Source organism: Ylistrum balloti, unplaced genomic scaffold (assembly GCF_031769215.1).
Source record: "Ylistrum balloti isolate Yb309-2 unplaced genomic scaffold, AGI_CSIRO_Ybal_v1 Utg370932, whole genome shotgun sequence".
NCBI classification, from domain to species: domain Eukaryota; kingdom Metazoa; phylum Mollusca; class Bivalvia; order Pectinida; family Pectinidae; genus Ylistrum; species Ylistrum balloti.
The window spans coordinates 457,290-483,448 of record NW_026782527.1 but is presented as its reverse complement, the minus strand read 5'-3'; the positions used below and the strand labels follow the sequence as shown (position 1 = coordinate 483,448).

Below are 26,159 nucleotides of genomic sequence, written 5' to 3'. Positions count from 1 at the left end.
ATAGGTAGCTGATTACTCGTACCTCTGATTTCAGCACTGAACACTGATGAGGCCTAGTGTGAAAACAAGTATTTGTTTGTGTAACATAAATATATCTAGGTTAATTGGGTAAATGTACAACATAGTGTAACATGTCTGATGTCAAAGAAAAAAAATAAAAAGTGAACAGATATTAGCCAGATTTTTTTTCTTCAATTGTATTGTATTTACAATTAAAGAGAAAAAGGTAATTAAAGTAAAATAGTGAGATGGAAAGAAATTTTGAAAAGAATACTTTCAAATTTTGAACTTCATATTGTTAGTCTGAACTGTTAGCTCAACATTCTGAGATGAATTTCTTGGTTACTGGATATCGTTTTTGACTAAAATTTTGGGTGCACACATTATGCATATTTTTCAGTATCTTAAACCCTGAAAAGTACCTACGTAGGTGTGTATATTATGTGGGTTTTTATGGTATTTGAACAATTGTTTACCATAACTGATACCAAATGACCAATGGCTTATGAAAAGTATTGATGCACCCCAACACTGGCATGGTCTAAATGAGAAAAAGTGACCTCTGAACCTCAGGTCAAGAAGTGACCTCTATCAAAGTAAATCGTTCCTGTAAAGTTCTCCACCATCAGGATGATTGAAAGCTGCTACCTACAGTTTGATATGCCTGAAGAAAGAGAGAAGAACGGTCAACACACCATGTCTGGTAATAAGTTCACCAATATTTATCGCTGGTCAGCAAGAGTACCAACAGATGGTACCATTGCACTGCTATAAACCCACGGCTGACTTTAAGTGTTACACCACCGGGCTTATTTCAGGATTAATAAGGTACAATATACCATATATATCCTGCTATAAGCCCATTCCTCTATATATATTGCTGTTTAGTAAAATTAAAAACTAACCATATTTCATTGTCCAGTAATGTCATCTGATGTATTTGCCCAAAGGGCTCATTGTATGGTAAATACTGTAGTTAGAGGCTAAATGGCAGTCCTATGGTAAATACTGTAGTTAGAGGCTAAACGGCAGTCCTATGGTAAATACTGTAGTTAGAGGCTAAATGGCAGTCCTATGGTAAATACTGTAGCAAGAGGCTAAACGGCAGTCCTATGGTAAATGTTGTAGTTAGAGGCTAAATGGCAGTCCTATGGTAAATACTGTAGCTAGAGGCTAAACGACAGTCCTATGGTAAATACTGTAGTTAGAGGCTAAACGGCAGTCCTATGGTAAATACTGTAGCTAGAGGCTAAACGGCAATCCTATGGTAAATACTGTAGTTAGAGGCTAAACGGCAGTCCTATGGTAAATACTGTAGTTAGAGGCTAAACGGCAGTCCTATGGTAAATACTGTAGCTAGAGGCTAAACGACAGTCCTATGGTAAATACTGTAGCTACAGGCTAAACGGCAGTCCTATGGTAAATACTGTAGTTAGAGGCTAAACGGCAGTCCTATGGTAAATACTGTAGTTAGAGGCTAAACGGCACTCCTATGGTAAATACTGTAGCTAGAGGCTAAACGGCAGTCCTATGGTAAATACTGTAGTTAGATGGCAGTCCTATTGAATGAGATTCTATCTATTGAGAGGTCAATGTCATTTGTCAAGAACTGAAAACAAATTATGTTTTGGCTCAAAACAAAATGGCTTGGCAGCAGAAAGTAAGGAAAAAACTCCTCTTTCTCACAATTTAAATGCAGAAGTTAATAAATGTATAAAATATTAAACCTGTATAGAGTAGAGCAAGAAACCTTGTAACCTTGTTTGAGTATGTTAAACTTATACACTACATGTAGGTCCAGAGTGGGAGAGTTTCAAATGATGTGTGACTTGTGTTTATGATTCCTTATTCCTGGTGAAAAAGCGCCACCTGGTGTCCTATTATATACCAACACATAGTACAGCTGTACCCATGGTGAGATTTCGAAGTCCAGTGCTGACACTTTATGGCAGGAACCTTAACCTAAATGTCACAAACAAAGAGTATTGAGAGGGAACCATTGGGACAATGCCACGTCTGGCAACACGGGAATTTCATAGCACCAAAAACAAATGTCTTTCTCATTTTGTCAAGAGAGGTTCAAACAGATGACAGTTTGATTCCGGGCATTCGTAGAGCTATGAGTTGTCTGTAAATTCCATCTTTGCAAAAGAAACATCTTAGACATTCACCAAAGAGTGAGTTAGGGGAGAACTGACGTGTTTCCCAGACAGGAAATGCTTTGACAAGTCATAACAAGAATGGCTGACTCAGTCTCATCGCTGTGCTGGAAATGTATAACACTTAACATCTGTAGAGAGAGATTCTCATTTCAAAGATTGAAAGACTGAAAACCCAGCTTTGTAATGTTAAACAACTTGTTCTTTTGTCCTTCGTATCATTTGTGTGTTTGAGATTTTGAGATTTATTGTTTCACAGTATTTCAATCAATTCTCTACATTCTACATGGATACTCAAAATATTTTAAAAAAACAAGAAACAATTTCATATATCTACACAGATTTAAAACACTGTACAGATGTAATACATAGTTCTAGAAATCAATTTCACTTCACAGATCATGTTGAAAAATATTAAGAACCTATACAGCATGTTAATTTTTTGATTCTGTACTGATTTCAGTATCAACGGAAAGGAAAATGCTGTACATTGAAATTGATGTTAAATTTTAGTTTATAATGATGTAATAGTTTGATACGTTATAAAAAAATTACAAACAACAAAAGGATTTATTTGAAATACTGCAAACAACAACTGATTCAATTTTTTGATGGGTTCCATTCCTTTTAACTTTTTTCAAATGCTAAATCCAAATTACCATTTCCCACAAAAAACGTTACAAATGTTTCTATTTCACTTTGTAATTAAAAATTTCCAAACAAAAAGAAAATGAAAAAAAAGGAAAAAAAAAAAAAAAAAACACCAAAGAAAAAAAAAAATGCATCCCTCATGATTACTTTGTAATCCAATAGTGAGTATTGTTTTTTGCTTAAAACAAAGGTGACTGCCTCAAGAATGTGATTCAGTGCCATGAGACTAATGTCAAGGGCAGTGTGTCTCCTTACGACTAACAGAAATGTCCCAGAAGATTAATTGGACACCATGACTTTTCCTATTTCACGGGTAGTAATTCTTGAGAATTTTATTTGAAATCTTTACAGTAACAATGATGAGAAGTGATTATGCTAAGAGAAGAATGTATAAGGGCTGTTTTTACAACTGATACACACATAACCTGTCATAAGATGTGTGGAAAAGTAATCATTATGTTATAATTTGGAACTCTGACACATGTAAACATCTTCCAAAAAATACACATAAATGTTGGACAAAGTGAAGGGGAGAGATTTTTATAGCAGCCAAGCTGCAAGAGAACTCTGCAGAATGACAGATCTCGATGTTAATGGCTTATGACAACGTCAGACAAAAACACAAATCAGATAGCACTTGAGAAGAGAACAATAAGATTTGCCCAGATTACACACCTAGTAACTTATAAGTGCTGAAGGCATTTGACGGGTGAATTCTCAACCTTGATTGACATTAATGTATCAACAGGAGAACTTCTTTACCAATAAGATAACTCAATACTTGGGACGGCTCCTACTTTTGTCAGATTGTTTTAATTTACATATAAGATTTCAATCCACAGTGATTTTTTTTTAAAAATGATGTTAATATCACTATATTTATGTCAGTTAAAAGTATATTTCTATTAAGATCTTTGCAGTGATGTCAATATTCCTGTAATAATGTCAATATCCCTGTAATGATGTCAATATTCCTGTAATAATGTCAATATCCCTGTAATGATGTCAATATTCCTGTAATGATGTCAATATCCCTGTAATGATGTCAATATTCCTGTAATGATGTCAATATTCCTGTAATAATGTCAATATCCCTGTAATGATGTTCCTTTTCCTGAGTGATGTCCATATCTCTATAATCTCTATAACCATATCTCTATAATGATGTCCATATCCCCGTAGTGATGTCCATATCCCTGGAATAGTATGGTCAATATCCCTGTAGTAATGTCAATATCCCTTTAGTGATGCCCATATCCCTGTAGTGATGTTCATATCCCTGTAGTGATGTCAATATCTCTGTAGTGATGCCCTATCCCTGTAGTGATGTCCATATCTCTGTAGTGATGCCCTATCCCTGTAGTGATGTCCATATCCCTGCAGTGATGTCCATATCTCTGTAGTGATGTCGATATCCCTGTAGTGATGCCCATATCCCTGTAGTGATGTCCATATCCCTGTAGTGATGTCCATATCCCTGTAGTGATGTCCATATCCCTGCAGTGATGTCAATATCTCTGTAGTGATGTCCATATCTCTGTAGTGATGTCCATATCCCTGTAGTGATGTCCATATCTCTGTAGTGATGTCGATATCCCTGTAGTGATGTCGATATCCCTGTAGTTATGTCCATATCTCTGTAGTGATGTCCATATCTCTGTAGTGATGTCGATATCCCTATAGTGATGTCCATATCCCTATAGTGATGTCCATATCTCTGTAGTGATGTCCATATCTCTGTAATTATGTCCATATCTCTGTAATGATGTCAATATCCCTGTAGTGATGTCCATATCCCTATAGTGATGTCCATATCTCTGTAGTGATGTCCATATCTCTGTAGTGATGTCGATATCCCTGTAGTGATGTCCATATCTCTGTAGTGATGTCGATATCCCTGTAGTGATGTCCATATCCCTATAGTGATGCCCATATCCATGTAGTGATGCCCATATCTCTGTAATGATGTCCATATCTCCGTAGTGATGTCCATATCACTGTAGTGATGTCCAAATCCCTGTAGCGATGTCCATATTTCATAGTGATGTTCATATCCTGTTTGTACTGTGTACCAGCATATTGATTCTTCTCAAATCTTTTGTGATAAGGCTGGTATCTCTTGAACTTCTATGGTAGTACAAGTAATGTGGTCTTTTGCCTTCACAAAATCTAAGGTATTATTGATTTTCTGTCACAGGTGGTCACATACCTGAGTACTTATCACAGCTTCCAATTAGCTCAGCTTTTCCAGATCAGATACATCAGATTGGTAGCACTTGTGACACAAAGGAATACTTTCGCAGAATCTCAGCCCCACAATTATATCTTTCATCTCCATCAACCTTTCATCTATTATGTCTTCTTGCATCATTTTAAAAGTACAAACATTCTTTGTTGTGTATATCTACTGGTTGGATTAACACCATGTGTGACTGGATATTTTTGGGATGCATCATTTTAATTGAGTTATGTCCCTTTGATTTCATGTTTTTGCTTTAGAGAAACAATTTCTATCATATGTTTCTTTTATTAGGGATACAATCAAACAGACGAGTAATTTACATCATTTTTCTGAGTTCAAAATTGCAGGCAGACTTTTGAGGTCAATCAATCCTTCAGACTTGAGCTACTTTTTATTGTCCAGTTGAATTCTGAATCTCTAGTTTAAAATTTGTTTTTCCCAAAAAGGCATTGAATACCAATAAACATGTCAATTGATTCCCTCAGTTTAAATGTCAGTTTCTAGTGCATGTTTTTTTTTTTTAACTTTTATTCTATTTAGGTTGCAATAAACAAATGCGTATGTTTTGGAGGACTGTATTCAGGTATCTTTTGCCACAGTTTACCTGTAGCCTGTTTCATCCTTTGTCAATAGGGTGAAAATAACATGAGGTCCTAGGGCCTAAACGGTCAATTGAGTTTCAATGCTTCTTGCAACATGTAATGGAAAAGATTTTATTAAAAAAAGTAAAATAACTTTAACAACATTGTAAACATAATGCAAATGTAAATTGTGCATGACATTTACTGCTGTCCTATGTTAAGGCTTTTAACCAAAAGTGAATTAGTAGAAATTAAACTCAAAAATTGAATTTTCCTATACAAAATCTTCCACCCACAATTATCTTTGAAATTTCAGTCAATTTGACCTATTTGTGGCCCCGCCCATCTGCCCCTGGGGGTCAGCCAAGGTCAATAATATGTGCATCTCATCAAACCGTCTTTTTATACTCATAATTCTAAGCTAGTTTTGATTATTTTCAAAAGAAAATAATTTTTACCCCTTCTCCAAGGGGAAATTGAGACACTGGGGTCATGAAATTTACAATTTTGGTAAAGCACCATAAGGCACTTCCATACATTTTGGTTCTAAACTATCTGTGTATTGCAGGCCTTCCCATCCATGAAGGGTATTTGATTCTACCTGGGATTTGTGTAGAAGATTTCTGAAGTTTCCATCAAACTGACAATTTTGGCCCCACAGGCCTAACAGGGTTGGGAACCATATAATGTACAATTTTGAGCACCTTTAGCCTTGCAAGGTTATTGTAAAATTTCATTGAAATTGGTTCATGAAATGTTAAAATTTTACGATGCACGACACCAGACAAATGGGGCTCGCAATAGGTCACCCTTAGACTGTGTCTCAGGTGACCTATAAAGTGAACTTCAGTTTGAAGTTATAGCCGACAGGTATATTTTTATTATATTAAGGTGAATTTAGATCCCTGAAAGAGATTGTATGTTTTAAGAAATCACACCAATAATGCTTTCCTTACCTGTCTGAAATGCTTTGGCGGAAAACTCTGAAGTCTTCTTGTGCTGTACTAACTTCTACTGTTCCACCACCAAAATATCTCTTTTGTAACACATGGGCTGATTGGTTCCTCACCAGTAAAGCACCTGAAATAGACAATAACAAGAAGCCCACAGGCCTTAATGGTCATCTGACTACAAAAACTTTCAGCAGGGAGAAGGGTTATTTTTTCTACTTTGAATGAAATCTTACTAAGAAGCTGTTTTCCATGATGTAGATGGTAGTTTTGGTGAGAAGTAGGAAACTGTAACAAGTGTTACCTGTATTGCGACAGTAAAGTTGCTGCACAGGAATATCATGATTGTGCAATCATGTCACAAAATGGCCTCCCTGGCTGCCATATTGAAGTTTTGTAAAGGTAAAAAAATAACAACACTTTGTTGGCTATCTTTCCTTAACATTCCCTCCAATTTTTAGCTCAATGGCACCAGTGGAACTGGAGAAGAAGTGTAAAATATATTTTTCAAGATGACGACCATGGTGGCCATCTTGAATTTCAGACAAACCTGATAAACAACAAAGCTTGGTCAGAACCATCTCAGGATCATTTCAAGTTTGCAAGTTTGAGCTCAAACCCACTGGTGGAACTTGAGAAAAAGTTTGAAATGTCAAAAGTTTAAGCACGGCGGATGGTGGATGGCACATGGCAGACAACGACAGATGAAGCAAGATGGCTATAGGTCATCATGACCCTTCGGGACAGATGACCTAAAAACAGTATTTTATATACATCACATAAATAAATGTAGTGTCTAACTGGACTGTGACAAAACCTGGTTCAATTAATTCAAAAAGTTTGAAGTCTAGTCTATCAAGCATATTTGAGATATGTCCTGATTAATTCACTTTATACCCTCATACTCGAACAAAGATACACATGGCTGACAATCCAACAGCCTTGACCTTTCATTCCACAACAACCTAGCTTCACCTTACTCGCATCAAGTTTGAAATTTATGTAATTATTTATACATTGCTTATTGCCTAATGGTTTGTTAGTAACATGAAAACTAAATTCTGATATTCTGAAAGAAATCAAAATTCAAACATCAATTTGAATTCTGAATGACCATGTTCTTAACTTACATTTACTACTGTTACAATTTAAGATCTAATTTTAGCAACAATAAGTGTGACCTTCAGCTTTGGCATATCATGTCCAAAACCAAACAGTTTCTGGGTAATGATGCATACAGAATGTTTCAATATATGTTCAGCTTTATAATCTGAAAGTGGAGAATGAAATTTGATCCGTCAAATCAAAAACTAGCAGGATTCTGTCCCTTCTTGTAGCAAACCAATGAGTGTAATTATTTGCTCTGAAGTCATATGAGCATCTGGTGGAGAGGTAGCAATATACATATGGATGCATGTGTGTGTTGGGGTTGCTGCAAAAAATATTTGGGATTTGGGTGTTCGGGTGGTGCAGCGGTAATGCACTTGCCTTTCACCTAGTCATCCTGGGTTCGATTCCCAAAACGGACGTGAAAAGGTATCGGGTCATCTGCCCAGCCACGTGGGTTTTCCTCCCACAACAAGCCCACTTATATCTGGGCCAACAAGAGTAATTAGTATAAGTTGAAATAACTTCTTTCACAATTGTTGTAAAATAAATAAAGTTTATATAAAAAGATTAGGGAACCACACCCACTTTGTGAGAAAAATAATTGATTTGTAATTTGATAATTCCTTTAAATCATGAAGATTTATCTCAAGTTCACAGATGACATCACAAACAAGTGTATATGGTAAATGTGCCTAATTTTGATTTTGAGCACTAAAGTTTTAGCGCATTATCACATTTTGGGCAAATTAACCAAAAATTATGAATTCATACATCCATGAAAATTATTCCAAAAGCAGTATAAAGAAAGAGCAATTAACACAATAATATTTTAGCACAATACTTCAAATGTAAAAAGTGCTGAAATAAAACGTGTGTTAACATCAAGAATGAACTGTTCTCTATTTCCGTTTCCTGACTCTGTTTGTGAGGAATATGCTTGACCTAAATTCATTTGAGAAAATGAGTCCCCTGTAGATAAATACAGGAAAGCTGGAGAACAAAGCTTCTATAACAAGGGCAAAACATATATTTTTTATGATGTTTTTTCCTCATTGAGTTGCATCTTAGTGTCCAAATCAGTCAGGAGGAGGGCTTTTTCCTGCTGTTTTTACAGGCTGGCAATAATTAGGTTTCAGGCTTGTTAGCCCAGTGTGACATAGGAATTATTAGTAGTTTATTTCTGTGTAGCTGGGGCATTCTCCTTCCCAACTATGGCATGTGGAGCACTTCCTGCAGGAATGAAAAAAAGTAAAAAACAAACCCAGGCAGAGAAATCTCATCGCTGTCTAAGCACGTGCTAAAGTTTATGGTAAAACAGTCCACAATATGTCATTAATATTGCATATATTTTTACACCACAAAACTTGTATACTCTGTGGCGGAAACACGTTAACATCTAGTGTTCTTCAGTAGATGTTGGCAGACCTTGTACTCCTTACACACACACATCTGCATGTAAGAGTACAGATTTGTCCAATTTCTGTTGCATACTTAGCAATATAAAGATGTTCGTAGATTTTTTATGCTCATTGGGCATGGCAGACGACACACAATAAATGTCTACCATTGTGTAATCTTCTGAAGCTAGAGGCAGGTGCCCTTCATCAAATGGAGGCAGTGTTTACCCAGGAGAACATAACTCACCATGAAGTTATACTGGTCAATGACTTGCAACTGAATAGCTCCCGCATTTAACATTTTACAGTAAGCCAAACTGAATGTTCCTCATCCCTTCAGGGTTGTTGTTAAGGTTTATGAGGTAAAACTAGAAAGCCTTTGATGGTTTCTTGCTGAGAACAACATCACTACCAGATGCAAACAGTCAAAGAGGTCCCACAGATTATTTTAGGTTGTCATGGCGATACCACAACAGGAGAAAGTTATTAAGAAATTATAAACCCATCACGCTGGTTACCTGATGTATTTTTCTCAGTGGTTCTTAATTACCATTACCTTTATAATAGCAAGGTGAAACCAGTGCTATCTGTGTAGTTCTGAAAAACTTGATACAGAGGTATTCTGGCTAGGTAGCAGGAGGAAATTCTTTATTGAATTTATCAATGAATCAAGTAAAAGGTTGTAGTGATGATGGAAAAAAATACTGCATTCATAAATCAAATCAGGTAAGCCAAGCCTGACCATAATGACTATGGTCAAGTGAAATTTGGTACTCCTTCCAAACATGTTTGATTCAGGGATGTTGTATTACACTTATATCGAACCAGGCAAAAATTCGGGTAAATTGGTAAAATAAAAAAAAAAATTTTTTTTTAATTAGAAAAACATCAATAAAATCATAACAGTGTAAGTCATCCAAAAAAAAACCCCATAATAATGATAATGTTAAAATTGTAATAGTCGGCAGGTATGTGTTCCAGCAAAATGAAATACTATGAGTTCATTGATAGTTCTAATTGATCAGTCTTGTTACATCTTTATAAAGTTTGTAAGAAGAACATGGAAAAAGGCTTGATTTTCATTACATTAAAGGAAGCAACTTACCTGGTAAATTAAATCCAACATTTAAGAAAACCACAATAATTTTTAAAATCTCAAATACAATTCTTGTAAAATCATGAAATTTTGCTTTGTACCAAGGCACATCAAAGATTGCTTTTGTTTAACTGTTATTAATCTCAAAGTTTAGTTAAGAAATATAATATTAGATGCAGACTTCAACATAAAATCATAATGCAAAGATTCTTGAATTTAATAAACCACTTAAAAACATTTTGGTAAACGTTGAAGATAAAAAAAAAAAAAAACTTTAATGCTTAAAATGTATTGGAAATTATATTTTGAAAAAATATTGATCTCTTTTCACGAAATATGAGGATAAAAATCCTGAGAATGATTTTTTAGCCCAAAAAAACCGAAAGGCAAAGTTGTAGTGATAATAGCATTACAGGGAGAATGGTAATTTCATAATGGCGGACATATGGTGAAGTTTACCATTTGTGCCCCCTGTGTGTAGGTAACCCCACTAAAGCAACGATTCGGAAAATAAGCTTTATTATTCTTTTTTGTTTTATCTAGGGTAGATAAGAGTTTGCAGACATGTCTGTTTCATATCTTGATCTATCATAATTTTTTCTTTTATGCTATAATCACGGATAGAGATAAAATGAGTTATGGAGTCTGTAGACTGTAATGTATGTTCCATATCAAACTACAAAGGTACATTAACAAGATCAGCAGTTAAAGACTTAAAACATCTTACCAAAGAATTTCATTCTTAATTTGCTAGTGCTTACACAACTGTTCACTTATAGTACAACATTTTGGAATAATTACTTAAAAATTGGTGTAAATTTGCTTATTTGGTGAAAAAATATATCCTTGGCATGATTCGAAACAAGAACAAAAACAAAAAAAAATGTCAAGCAATTGAAAGAATTCAAAAAACCACATTTTAATGGTAAGGTCAATCAGTAAGTATACCAACTTAAGTTGGCAGTTGAACACATTTGATCTCGCCCAATAAATTCTGAATCCTTACAGATTTCGTACCCACAGATATCTTTGCAGTTCACTGTGTACAGGGGTTACAGCACTGGACTGATAGTTCACTGAGATGAATCATATCTTAACTGCATAATTATCGATTTCCACAAAAAAAATGAAGTCATGATTTTAAGTTTGATGTTCAACTAAAAGTTCAGTTTAATTCAATGCTGTTACATGGACTTAACAGCCAGGGTCATATAAAGATGTGCCAGGTTTGGATTGTGGAGGAAAGTTGAAGATTTCAGAGAAAATCCACTGATTTGTCTCCAGTACCTGGCAATTTCCCTATGTAGTCCTCAAACCCAAAACTCAGAAGTGGAGGGCAAGGGCTGACAAATGCATTTTGGAAGAACAGATTTGTCACATAAAATATAAGTCAAATATCATACCTCTGGGCCTTTAAGTTTATGAGAAGAAGTCGTTTAAAGATTTCAATGAATCTGACCCAAGTGACCTTGAATATATGTCAAGGTCATTTCTTTTTGCAAACCTTTTTAGGCTTCATCCTTGGAACACTCCAGCCAAATATCAAAACATTTGGTCTGTTGGTTATTGAGAAGCAGTTGTTAAAAGAAACAAGTTGATGCTGAATGCAAGATGGTGACAGATGCCATGTCACGGCAAAAGCTCATTAGGCCCTTCAGGCCAGATGAACTAAAAATCACTATTTTTGTTGCCATGGCCAGCAACAATTAAGAGTTACTAAATGGGCTGAATGAAATTTCCTGGTTCATAGTGCTTTGATCTAAGCAATGTGTCTATTTTTGTGAAAGTGTCACACAATTTTTGCTGTTTATTTCATTATGCAACTGCATTAGACTCAATTGCCACACAACTCACACACTAATGTCTACAATTAAGACAAAGTCTAAAATACATACATCCTATTTTCCTAAAGACTAAAGATAAGTAAACGGTATTAAGTGCTTTCTTCATTTATATGGTTCACAAGAAAGCAAATAAATAAACATATAAATCTATCTACAGTCCAGTCATTCATTAAAAAAATAGCTAATGTTTCCAAGATTTTCTGAGAATCTGTAAAGCCCCAAAGCAGATATTATCATTCTTTCCACCACATGGCTTCAATTACAAGGGAGATAAATCTAGTGATGAAAGGTTTTCCTTTTTCTTCATTGAATAAATACGGAATAAATAAATTGGGAAATAAAACATGAAGGGAAATTTAGCACAGTATAATTTTATCCAAGATATGAGGCAGACAAGCTTATAAAGGGAGAACAAAATAGACTGTATTTGATCTCGTGAGTGTACAGTAGGATGAAATAATGTCTTATTATTAAATATCTTATTCAACAAGTTCCCACTAATTAACAAGAAATTAAGAATCTGTATAAATGTCTTGATGAGTGCTCATGATGTATTCTTTTGTTAGTCATAAAGATGAATCATTTTTCTGATCAGGAATTTTGTTTTGTTGAATATTACTGAACAAATGATCACCAACTTGCTTTTCAGATCAAACAATATTTCAGTAAACCATTTGAAAAAGAAAATTAATGCTTTGAAGGTTTCATTTTTCATAATCAGGAATCATGATGTCAAAATAGAATTTATTACATTATCCAACACGACCCTGAGCTTCCAGTATACCCTTGATAGTATGTTTTCACTACCCAAAATTTTTTACTCTTGTGTTCGAAAATCTGTGTCCAGTTGACAACTATTTTGACTCTCTGAATTTCATTGAAAATGTTCTTCTAAAGCCTTTTGACCTTGGCATGTTTCAAAATATTTTTATTTCTAGAAGAAGCAAACTCACCAATTCCTGTTGGGAATCCAAACATTTTGTAAAATGACAACGTCACAAAGTCTGGTTTGTATTTCTCAAGGTCAAGGACAGAAGTACATATCAGTGCTGCAGCATCCAGAACAGTATACCACTGACCGGTGAGTTGCTTTTGGAACTCAAACTGACCATGACACACCTTCGCTAACCATGATAATGGATATTTAGTGCCAGAAAAATTAGACTGTGCAGGAAAAGCAAATAAATTGTTTCCTCCAGGTTCTGAATGTTCTGTCTTAAAAATGAGACCTTCCTTCACCTCCTCTATGTCCCGATCACAATCAAGGATAGTGGTGTCAAGACAATACACTAATCTTGCTCTGGTTGCCATAGTTTCCCGCATTCCTTGTACCGAAGTGTGATTGTCCAACAGGTAAATAAAAGAGCCTTTTTGTCGTTTAGATATGTTACAATTAATTGAATAACTGTCACATTGGTTGCTTTGAGACAAGGGGTCAAAGGTGAATGTCTCGGCCAATAGTTTCAAAGCACCTGTACATCCTGATGTAAACACCACACTGTACTCTTCATGGTTTGTGTTAAAGTGCTGTAGTATCCTGAAAGGAAAATTCATTGAGAATCATAGATTATTAGAATTAAGAAATAAAACTCCAGAGAAGACATCATTATGAATTTGCCTTTAAAGTTGTTATACAAGTACATACTTTCCAATGTAACAGATGTCTCCAATACCATGGGAATTCCCCCTACCCTTCATTGTTATTGTTTGTCTGGAAAACTTACTTAGAATGTTGATAATTAAACAAAATCTAGTAGTTGATAATTGTTCAAATCTTTGATTTACCTGTATCGTACTTGATCAATGACATCTGTTGCTAGGCAACTGCTTAGGCTGTTGCTATGGGGATTTCCATACAGGTTACCAAGAAGGTCCCGCTGGAACGCCTCCATTTGACTTCTGGCATACAAAGTTGTTCCAACATGTTCAACATACGTTTCTCCTAAAAATTAAATATCAAGGACATTCTTTTTTCAGTTGAGTTAGCAAAATGCCAAAATATAATACAAGAAACATTTGCAGAATATTTCTGGAGTTTTGTTTCACTGTTGAATAGGTATGCATCTATACAAATTGTACCTTGTAATGCCACTAAATTGTTCATTAGTTTGGCAGCCTAAGTCTGTATAAGTATTACAGTCATTCTTCAGCTAAGATGTTTGCTATGTAATGTACTTTTTCCTTGCATAGCCTAAATGTTATCTTGATTCAATAACATCCAAACGACCTTGCTTTCTTTAATTATTATCTCTTGTTTCAAAAATTACTTCAGCAGTTTCCAAGTTTCATGAAAAAGATATCATTACTATTATTGTTACCCCTTTTGTAAAAAGTTGAAAAAAAAAGAAAATGAAAAAGAGAAAGAAAAAAAATAATTCAGGAAAAGAAAAAAAAACCAAACAAACAAATACACACACACACAAAAAATTCAAATCTTTTCTCCTTTCAACATTTCATTTTCTCCAAAATAAGACACCTTCCCCTTTCAATAAATGATTTCCTTCTAAAACAATAACACTTTCTCTGAGATTTTCCTCAATTTATAAATTTCTTGTTTAAAACAAAACAAATGTTAGCCTGAAGACACAGTTTTGGGTAAAGCATTAAACAAACATTACCGCTACTACACTCAGGAGGTTTTTTGTCCAAATTTATCGCTACATGTATAAAAGATTTCAACAAGATGTAGGATTTCATTTTTAGCTTGTATTAATGTTAAAAGGGACAACTGATGGTCATGTGTTACAATAAGTTTTGATAATCTGCAGATCGATGTTGTAATATTTCATATTTATTCTGTTCTAAATGAGAACACATTGAAACAGATTTGATTGTATCTAATGTCTTGTAAATGATAAATAATAGATATCAAGTGACATTTACGTTTCCAAATCTCGTAAATTCTTATTGTACTCACATATTTCCTTATCATAAGAATTATAATTCCATATTTTTGGATTAGAGAACATCTGTTGTGCAAGAAATATCTGAAATTGAATCTTATATTCATAAACCTTAATGTATTATTAAATTACTTCTTATTTTATGTACTTTATAGAGTGAAATATTTGCTTAAGTTTTTTTTCAACCTTATATAAAATGTCCCTTTACAAAAATATTTACATAGAAATCTTTTTTTTTTATATTTTTCACATCTTTCCCCCTTTTTTATGGTTGAGGTGGTGTGGGTGCAGGGGAGAATTGTGAGATTATAAAATCTAATTATATTCGAATCAATATATTCTTTTAAAAAAAAGGATGAATGAATGATACATAAAGTTTTAGGAGTGAAATAAAACAACATTTACATGTAAGTTAGGTAGTTTAGATATTATGATGTTGTATGAAGGTTCACTGCACTTGACATAGACATATTATATAAATGTGTGATCTACCTTCATGTTGAAAATATCTATGATACTACAAAGTCTGTTTCATGGCAGTAACGAGAGAATATTAATTACAGATCTGAGTTATCTCTGACTGTTAAAATTGCTGCACTGATTGGCAGCTCATTGACCTAAGCCTACATCAGAGAACTTGCATTCAATAAACGTTAAATACAATGACATAAATATCCGATTTACACTAAACACAAAAATAATTAATCACGCTTTCAGTTCACAGTCAATCAAACTTAATGCTGTTGAGCACCAGGCAGGTTCTTTGAGCGTTCTTTATCCAAAGTACCAATAAAAATCACGTCCTGACATCACACATTTTGTGAGGGTACCGTTACTATACATTAACAGATATTTCTATTCATTGACGTAAATTTGTATTCATCGACAAAGATTGTATAGGTCCCCATTATTGCGAGTGGTTATACCAATTCGTCCTAAGTTTTTGCCCATTCTGTAGGCGCAAAACCCATCAGCCTTAACCTGCATGATTAGGCAAACGCTTTACATGACAATTTTTTTGCCCTTTTAAATCAAGTGTGGGCTCCGAGTCATCAATTTCTATCTTCGCTTGACTGGTCAAGGAAGAAGATCAATTGTATGATAAGAGCTTGCTCCTGATTGGTCCTCTGTTCTCACCATTTTTGTCAACAATGTGATAAAACAATGTAATGGATCACAACAACGATTTTTTGAGATATTTTCCTGAAAAAAAATTCCCAAGATGAAATATTATCTGATGGAACCATACCCATATCGACAATTATCAAAATACTTCTGGTGAAAGACAACAAGGTAGATGGTCAGATTACATTTATCAGCATTGATCAGAAAAAAAAAGAAGCTGTTTTGTACTTTCATCAATGTACAACGTATCAGCACCAGGTGGTAAACAAAACTAAATAATGAGAGAGAAAAAAACACTGATTCACAGAGGAAATCTCAGAAAAAATCATTACACTATCATAATCAATGGATACAACTCATAATTAAATAATTTACAGTAAGCTTTTATGTTTTATATCTAACCTAGCATTAAGTACATGATCATACAAACTTCTGCAGTGGTGCAGAGATTCACATACATAGTGATCCTAGACTTGCTTTGGGGGCTCATTTGCTGAGCATAGTTCAGTTAAACTTAATATTGCTTTATGTCCTATAAACAGCCAGGATCATATAAGGACGTGCCAGGTTGGCAGTGGAGGAAAGCTGGAGTTCCTAGAGAAAAACCATCGCTCTGCAACCAGTACCTGAAACTGCCCTAGGTAGCACTCAAACCCATGACCTTGTGTTGGGATCCACATATATATGATGACTATATATGAATCTGGTATAGCATTCATGTAGTGCATAACCAAAGACATAGCACCCAGTCTAAATGGCATGGTATCATGATCATATGGTGACCAAGTACCTGATGATGGCATACAGTTAATCAACATTGTTTAAGGAGATGTAAACACTAGTACCAGGCAACTTACATGGTCCCCTGTCTACATCTTGCTGACATTTACCAAGTTGTGGGACCCAATATTCAGTTTACAGTACACATATATAATTTCCCTTGTGTGGAACCTCCAGTGAAGATACATTATGAGGTATGTTGTTTAATGGTCCCAACTTTGGATGGTTAGTGTTTCTATGGGAACAACCTGTGCAACTTTGATTGTGTCACCTGGCAAGTCACCAAATCCCCATTGCTCTGGATGGCATGCAATAAACCTCCCATATGTTGTTCGGCAAGGTAGGCATCACTACCAGATACTCTCCCTCAAAATGACCCTGGTTGTTGAAGAGGTGATAAATCCAGCACACAAACAGACATATAACCAAGATTACATGATGCCCCTGTGTACTGTATAATGTATAATTCCCCCATATGTGATCCTTTATATATTTCTATTACTTGTGATTCCCACATGTGTGGCCCCTGTATAATGTCTATTCTATAATTCCCCTGTGAGGCCCCTGTATACTATTTATTCTATAATTCTCCGGTGTGGCCCCTGTATACTGTTTATTCTATAATTCCCCTGTGTGGCCCCTGTGTACTGTTTATTCTATAATTCTCCGGTGTGGCCCCTGTATACTGTCTATTCTATAATTCCCACATGTGTGGCCCCTGTATACTGTTTATTCTATAATTCCCCTGTGTGGCCCCTGTATACTGTATATTCTATAATTCCCCTGAGTGGCCCCTGTAAACTGTTTATTCTATAATTCCCCTGTGTGGCCCCTGTATACTGTTTATTCTATTATTCCCCTGTGTGGCCCCTGTATACTGTCTATTCTATAATTCCCACATGTGTGGCCCCTGTATACTGTTTATTCTATAATTCCCCTGTGTGGCCCCTGTATACTGTTTATTCTATTATTCCCCTGTGTGGCCCCTGTATACTGTCTATTCTATAATTCCCCTGTGTGACCTCTGTATACAGTCTATTCTACAATTCCCCTGTCTGGCCCCTGTATACTGTCTATTATATAATTCCCCTGTGTGGCCCCTGTATACTGTCTATTCTATAATTCCCCTGTGTGGCCCCTGTATATTCTCTTCTGTATAGTTTCTCCTCATACCTGTAAATCATGGTGGACTCAGATGAGCGTCTAAATGACAATTGTCTGTGACAGGTATAGCCATACTTAAGTATGTTACATTTTATATATCAGGTTTAAATGTTGTAATGTATGTTGATTAAGTTGTTTTTCAACAAAATCAGGTAAATCATTCCTTTTCAATCTCAATTTCTGTCAGAGGTGAAAGAACTTGATTATAAAACATTTGTTCTGATCTCCACTAGTCAACTACGTGTGATATCATAGATATACTTAAAAAACATATTGAGGAAAAAGGGAAAAAATGAAGAAAAGTCCTCAAAATAGGTAACTTATACTACACACAACAACAACAAAAACAGAAAAATAAAACACTATTTATACAGGTTTGATAGAGGAATAATACATACACTGACAGACTCTTTCTGATATAAAATCCTTGGTAATGTAAATCAATAAATGAAAAAGTGATGCAGGAAACTGATTGTCAGATGGAAATCCTGTTAAAAAAATCATCATGTTATTGTCTGTATTCTTAAATCACTTTTAGCTGATTTTTTTTTAAAAACATAGTCAAATTTATTTCATAGTCATTGTATACAAGGATAATGTACTGTAGTAATCATCCTACACCCAACAAAATACTTCTCAAAAACTTCATTCGTTTCATCTGTGATGGATTTGTACATGTCTCTTGGTTTTAAAGGTTTGGTAATTATACCAGGAGTCTCCTGGCCTCTAATTTATTTAATTTCCACTTGTCATCATAGCAAATCAAAGAGTTACCTCCCCTTCATAAAAACTTGGTACAAAGTGTATTTGTCCTGTAATAAGCCCAGATGGTCAACACACAAGTCCTGACTTTATATTGAGAGACAGCAGTATTACAGGAAAATGAAACAAATATTTTGTTTATCATTCTACTGAACAGCAATAATCCATATATATATTATCAGGTGTGGGCAAAAATCTGCCGTTTTCAGATATCCTTGTCAATGACATATATTGTTGTTACATTTATTGCTAATGATTTAGGTACATATCCATCATAAATAATGACACACATTTGTCATTTTCATGATCACTTGTCATATATTTTTGTCTTCAAAATGCATATGTAATTGGCAATTAACATAATTACGTAAATGTATATATGGATACATTGTACATAAACAGATTCTTTAGTTTTTGAGAAAATCTGTTTATCTTTTCATTTGACTCTATATTACATTGCATATCAAAAATATTTTAAAAAAATATAAAAAAAAACAATCTCGCAGAGAAACTGAATGATGCAGATTAATGACCATGAAGAGTAGTTCTACAAATGAACCATCATTAAGCAATTTATGATTAGCAAAATAACTACCTGTTCCCTGATCTATAGTGTGTAATTTCAAAAAGCAGGGATAGAATATTCCTTAAATGGGGGTTTAAGTTGTGGTAGTGGGATGAAGTGGGGGAGGGGGTGGGGGACTGAGTGGTGGTAGGAATTGGAGTTGTAAGCATTTTAATGACAAATGAAAATTTACCATGAGTACAAGAAAACAAAGAGAACTTCCCAATGAAGTTTAATCTTTGTTTTCATATATGTTTGTGTATAAAATATCATGTTTTTATAACTAAACTTTCTACAGAAAAACAATATATGATTTTCTTAAAAATGACTTATTTGATATCACCCAACAATGACATATTAAGCAAAATGGAAGAATCAGAATAAAACACTAAAATCATGCTAAATAATTATAAAATTTAAAAAAATCATTTTACACTGCTTACCAGCTATTACCTGCACAATATAAATGTTGAATTTCTTTTTGTTATGTATCATATCATTGATAGTCAACACCACATTTATTTGAGCCTGTGCATTATGAAACTTACGCAAAAGTCAAGTGCATGTAATTGCCTTTCTGATGGTTTGCGATCTTTATTGCCCTTTAGATCTTCACCAAGACCGGACAACATCTACATGTTATTTGTCAACCAGTTGACTTCTACTTAACATAGTGTGCTATGGTCTCACCTGTGATCATTCTGTGTTGATACTGTACATTATATAGTTATATAAATATAATTAATTATATGTATCTGTAATTTCTGTAAGAATGCTGCAGAAGGGTGAGAATGTAACGATTAGGAGCAGACGTTTCTAAACCAGCGCGACCGTTTTCGCTAGCTGCATTGCTCCCAGACACGAAAATGATCTTGTGTGTATTGATTACTATGAAATTGGCCACGCCCACTTTTGCCAAGCGGTAGCCAAAAATGTATGTGTGCAAATTTTGCAGACCCTGACCCTGATATATCGCATCGAATGCTGGTATGGTGGTAACATATATCGATATTGCATTATCTTTCGCGAGCCGCTTCACACGAGTTTAATTGATAGGACCAACTTCTGATGTTGCAGGTAGCTGTCATGTCATCTTGATCAAATGTAAACAAACCAAATAGTGAATGATCCCAGGTGCTAGTTTACCTCTGAGGTTTGGGAATTCCTTCTCTCGTATTGATTCAATATCTTTGTTGTATGAAGCATCAATATCCATATTGATTTCTGTTCCAGTTGCGAAAACAATTAATAGAAAACAACTTTTTGATCCACTAAAAATATTTCATCGATTTCAACCTCATGGAAGCTGCCATGTTGTACAGATAATCTGTCACATGATTTAGGTCATGACCCGAACTTAGCAAAGTTCATTGTATCTCTACGCAAAATTATAGACCACAAATAATTGAAAATGCTACTTGAATGTACTTCCTTTTTATCATAATAAATCACTATAAACATGAAACATTTTTAAAACTTCCGAATTCGTGTTTATTTTTGTAGTTGCATTTACGCACTATGTTTTTTTACAGCGGAGTGATGTGCTGTGTTGTTCGGTCGGTTTCTGACACGGTATTCATAACCCTACCGCTTGAGCACCTCTCCATGCATCCTGTCCTTGTGGCTGCTATCCTGTGTGTGTATTGATACCCGCTCTAATTTTTATCCAGAATCCCTGCTAGTAAACCCAGGTACGTTTTCTTCACTTTTTCCAGGTAGCTTATTCACCTTTTCTATTTTAACCATATTTTATTTTTAGTGTTTCGACTGCCTCTCTTTTCTACATTGAAAACCGTACGTTTCACGCTGTGGAGAGAAATCACACTCGCTCGTGCAAATTTCACAGGGGGCTAGGGAGAATAGAAAAAAATGACAACTATTCCCTGGTTTTTGTTTAATATGTGCCTATATTGCTTTTGCTAATGCATGTTTAATTTGTCAGTAATAATTATTTGATATAGAAAAAAATACGTTAAAAATCATTGGTGAATGGGTATCCGTAATACTTACCATAACTCTATTTCCCTTATACACACCGTCCGATATGAATAACAGTGCCATCCATTGTATCACACTACCCATCTATATGCCCTTTACTGTTCTTTACATTATGTTCCCGTAGCAAAATTACCCTATATTCCCTCGGTTATTTTTTTTTTTTACTTTTGTTTATGCCTCACTTACATTCATCCTCTTGACCCTGAACACTCTTCCCACGAAACATATACCCGATATCCGACTCGTTTTTGCATGATGGAATTTAAAGAAGAGGAAAAGAATATGTATGAAGATGAACTATCCTTTGCATGGAAGATCACCGCTGTATCTTGGCCTCCATTCTCTCTGTATGTTTATACTAACCCCCGGAACCATGTATATACTCTTTACTGCACACCAAATCCATGCTTCTCTGTACATGTGTTAGTTACTTAGCTGTGATGGGATTCTGCTCAAAGTGGATGTATAGCAAGCAACAAAGACCAGCCAAGACCAAGGATCTACACCTTGATGGATTTATCAGGGGAATCAGAGGACAACTCTTGTCATGTTCCGTGTTATATGTGGATTTTCAAAGTGCTAGAATGTATATAAAACAGAAAAGAAACTGTGGTATGTTACTATGCCAGTGGAATTCTTGCAACTGTGGTGCTGATTATTGTGATGATGAAGTTTAAATGTCACTTTGTCAGATTCTGCAAATGATGGAAACGGAGGCAGGACATACATTTGATCAAAAGAGCTTTTATCTCAGAAAAAGGATTTTATTGTACATAGCTTTAAACCCAAGGATAATGCTAATGCTGAAAATGACTGCCTCCTGTTTGAATTTCAAAGTTGGATGGATTTTAAATTATATTGAAATTGATTCATTTTGTGTAATTACTTCTTGGGATGAATGGAATAAAGGAACAAAAAATAAAGGTTGGTATTTTTGTGATTCTTGAACATGAAGCATATAGTGTCAAGAAAGTCAATATCTGATTATATGACTCGGTGACTGAAATCAGAAACCTAAAATCAATATTTGCTAAAGCAGTACAGAAGCTTAGTATATTACTGAAAAGGTTGGCTTTGAAGCATTTCATTCTAGTGGCATACAACATCAGATTAGCAAAAGGAGTTACACATGATAGCAGATAAATTTTGAAGTTCTTTTTAACAGAACTTCCAAAAGAAAAAAGAAGGCTTTTGAATGATTCTATCACATTCGATGTAGAAATATGCAGCTGTGAGGTATGTCAGTCGGTTCAGGTCTGAATAAGTCATTTCACCTAGCATGGGGAAAAATAATTTGAAACATCTAACATTGAATAAAGATGAGATGTTTCATGCTGTGCATATTGTAAAGTACATCATAATATTATAGTTGAAGGAATTTTACTTGAAGTACATTAAGAAAGTTAGAACTTGTATGCTTCATTGTGTAGATTTGTTTGGGGCTATAAAATGAATAGTAATCTTTTAAAAAGTACTTACCTTCATTTGCATTTAAATGCATTTTGTTCAGAATTAAGAAGCAGTTCAAAAGACGCATTAGAAAATGAGGTCAGTAAAGCAGTATTTAGTGACACTCATTATTGAAAATTTTTTAATTCTTGGCAACTTTGGGCTTAACGGTAAATCTTAGGTCGTCATGGTCTTTATTAGGATTAAGTGATATTGGGGTCATCATGATTATGTAATATTCAAGCTTAGAATCTGTCCATTTCTCTTCTTACACAAGTAGAAATTTGCATTACTTGACAACAGTATTTAGGAGTACTGAATTAAATGGTTCTTTCACGGATCAGCAAGCACCTATTGTACCAGTATGGTGCGAAATACAGATAGCCATCTTTTAACCAGATACAATCGTTCATGGGTCGACAGCTTAGCATATCACTTACAAAATTCATTCAACTGCTACAAAACAATTTCTTTGATAACAGAAATTTTGTACCCATGATGTTAGCTTTATTGCAAAGATATTATTTGATAACAACAGTGCTTGGATTTATGTGTATGAAAAACATATACCTTGTTAATTGAATATTCTGTAAAGAATTAAGATTGGGAAAAGTTGACGGTAAGGTTTAAACAAATATTTGAACCCTGCTACATGTAGAAACATACACACACAGGAATGTGTATTTGATTAAATAACAGCTGCTATGTTAATTGTTTTGTACAAAAGAACATATGTCAGTGTAATAATGATCAATTAACATTTTAATGTGTAATATATGTTAATTATTAACATATTTAAATAGTTGTGCAAGTTTAACCTTGATATGTTACAGGAAAATTTACGAGGGAAATTAATTTCAAATGACAATGCTTATTTCATTTGCCCACAAATCAATTACACCCCCGCTGTATGTGACAGAGGTAGATATACTGTAGACAACAGGCTTTATGTTGAACATATAAATCATTTATGTCTTTCTCGGGTTTTGTAGAATTAAGAGATTTATTTGTATATGTGTGATGGTCAGAAAGTGTATGATAGTGTTTGTTTCAGGAAGATTTTAGACCTAACACATAATTTTACCTTGTTGTGATATATGTATTTGTTATCTGAGATAGGAAGTTTAAACGCTCTAGACTACTATAAAATTTTCTGCTATATTGAGATCATTTATCAATGTTGTCAAAAAAACATTCTCCTAAAAATCATTATTGAAACACCTAGATAAGAAGACTTTTAGCATGCTCCAGTCCCTGTCCTGAGTCTTAAGATGATAAATACACATGGTGAAGTGTAATACGTATTCCCAACAGCTATCTGCAGAGGCCAATACACAATCGCATCTACAGTTCAATACCAGATATGATACATATCTATGTTGTGGTGTGCGTGGTAGGTCGTCTCGTCCTCACACCATGTATTTAACAGAAGGACCCTGTCCTGGTGTTGGTCCCGACGACGCTATTGATGTTACTCTCTGATCATTTGATTTATGTACGCTCTGTGAAAATTCATGTTTCATACAATTTGATCTTGTTAAAAACTAGAGATGCCCTGTATAGTATTTTTCCTGTCGCGGACCAGACATTTACAAATCCCAAATCAGATTTTTATGTCCGTATAGAATCTGGACACACAGTTAAGCCTAGTTTTACACAGGTAACACTTTAAACAGGCTTTCATGCTATGTTTAATTGTCATTTTTTATAGGCTTTTTAAATACCTATCATCTCCTTGATAAATGGGATGAAATTGCTTTTATCTTAATGTGCATGCCACTTAAAAAAGTTTTTAAAAAAAGCAGAGCACCAAGTATGAGAGAGTACATAGTATGCAAGTGTCAACTATTGAAAGTAAATTGACACATTGATCTGTTCAAAAGGTAGACTTCAAGTATACTGAGGCTGCCATCACATTAACAAAAATCTTACCGGTAAATACCAAAGTTTGGATAAAATTGGTCTGTGTTTTATTTAAAAGCAGTTTCATTTTAAAAACATGTCTAATCAAGATTCAAAAGCAGCTAATGAGGACATTGAGATTCATGCACACATGTACCTCCATACAGCACATTAAATATTCATACCAGCATTTTAAATTTAAATAAATCGGACTCTGTTGTAAATTGACTACCAGGATGATTGAAAAGCTTTTTACATTTTCTATATATATATGTAATGTATAGTTTTTTTTAAAGTCACATTCCTGATAAGTAAATCCAATTAAATTCAGATATTTTAAGTTTCTCATACAAATGATAAGTGTGGCCTAAAGTTTTAAATTATTTCTAATAAATAGTGGTTTGATGTGCACTTTGCAGTCAGCTTTTGAAATCCTTTTGAACGGAGTCTAAAATAAGATATTCTATAACAGACATATTTGACTTTGTATTGCTATGAAGTTTTACAAAGATAAGAACAAAATAGTCACAGGTATTTTGTAATCATTATGAAATCTCAAAATATTACACTAGATGTCATGTGGTAGACCTGATATAGACAAAATATTCTGTTATTTTCTTCATATAGTAGAATAATTTTAACCTTGAAAATGATGGTTTGGTACATACTTTTATATCGAGTTGAGTAAATGGGTTGATAATTGTGAATGCAAAAGATACAGCGTGCATGTACGCAGTGTCATTATAGCTATATCATAAATTAATTATTTTCATATTGGCCTTCAAGTCTTGCGATATTGTATCTCAATTTGTTGATTTTTTTGTCAGATGTATGTAATGGGTTTGATTTAGCCAATTATTTATTTCAATTTTATAACATCAGATATTTATGTAAAATGTTTATTTAAGTATATGACAAATCAAGGCTATCCAGTTCGCTTGTAAAATAAAATGTTCAGTGAAGGTTTACAGGCCTAATACATGATTACACCACAGGTAGATGATGTATGTGTTCATTGTAGACTGATCACAGATGTCCAACCCATCAAAGGCCAGGTTTTGTGAGGGACCCCAGGGAGTAACCTAAGACACCACACAGTATAAACTGCTTGTAGTAGTACACAATAGCCCAGGAATGATAGATGGTGTGTGTTGTCCTTGTGATCATGTTGATGCTTAATCTCTTCCTCAACATACACCATGTAACATATTTTTTCATTGGAAAAGAAATCACATGAAAACAACAAGGACATCTTTCTGGAGGTGTTTTTCGGCTGTGGCTTCTTTCATTTTGTGTACAAACATCAAAGTTGAAGAGCGGTGACATGTTACCATAGAGATTGGGAGTAACACATTCACCTGCCACCTCTCTGGGGTTCAAAACTCTCTCAAACTCGTCATCCTTGCTGATTGTATCTGATTTAATTTATTTGGACCATTTCAATATTTTTGCAAGATTAAAGATAACTGTTGAATGCTATG

The 26,159-nt window shown here is 34.5% G+C and overlaps 1 protein-coding gene across 1 annotated transcript in view; it reads right to left on the bottom strand.

The window, feature by feature from the left end:
- The window catches only part of LOC132559554 (molybdenum cofactor sulfurase-like), a gene marked incomplete at its 3' end in the record, with an annotated part of 41,284 nt that extends 20,739 nt beyond the window's left edge, over positions 1–20,545 (bottom strand). The window contains exons 1-4 of the mRNA XM_060224181.1: positions 20,476–20,545; positions 13,816–13,972; positions 12,984–13,567; positions 6,590–6,713 (exon numbers count right to left, since the gene is read on the bottom strand). Coding sequence (XP_060080164.1) covers positions 6,590–6,713; positions 12,984–13,567; positions 13,816–13,972; positions 20,476–20,545 — 935 coding nt within the window. The remainder of the gene's footprint in view (positions 1–6,589; positions 6,714–12,983; positions 13,568–13,815; positions 13,973–20,475) is intronic.
- Positions 20,546–26,159: the final 5,614 nt, after the last annotated feature.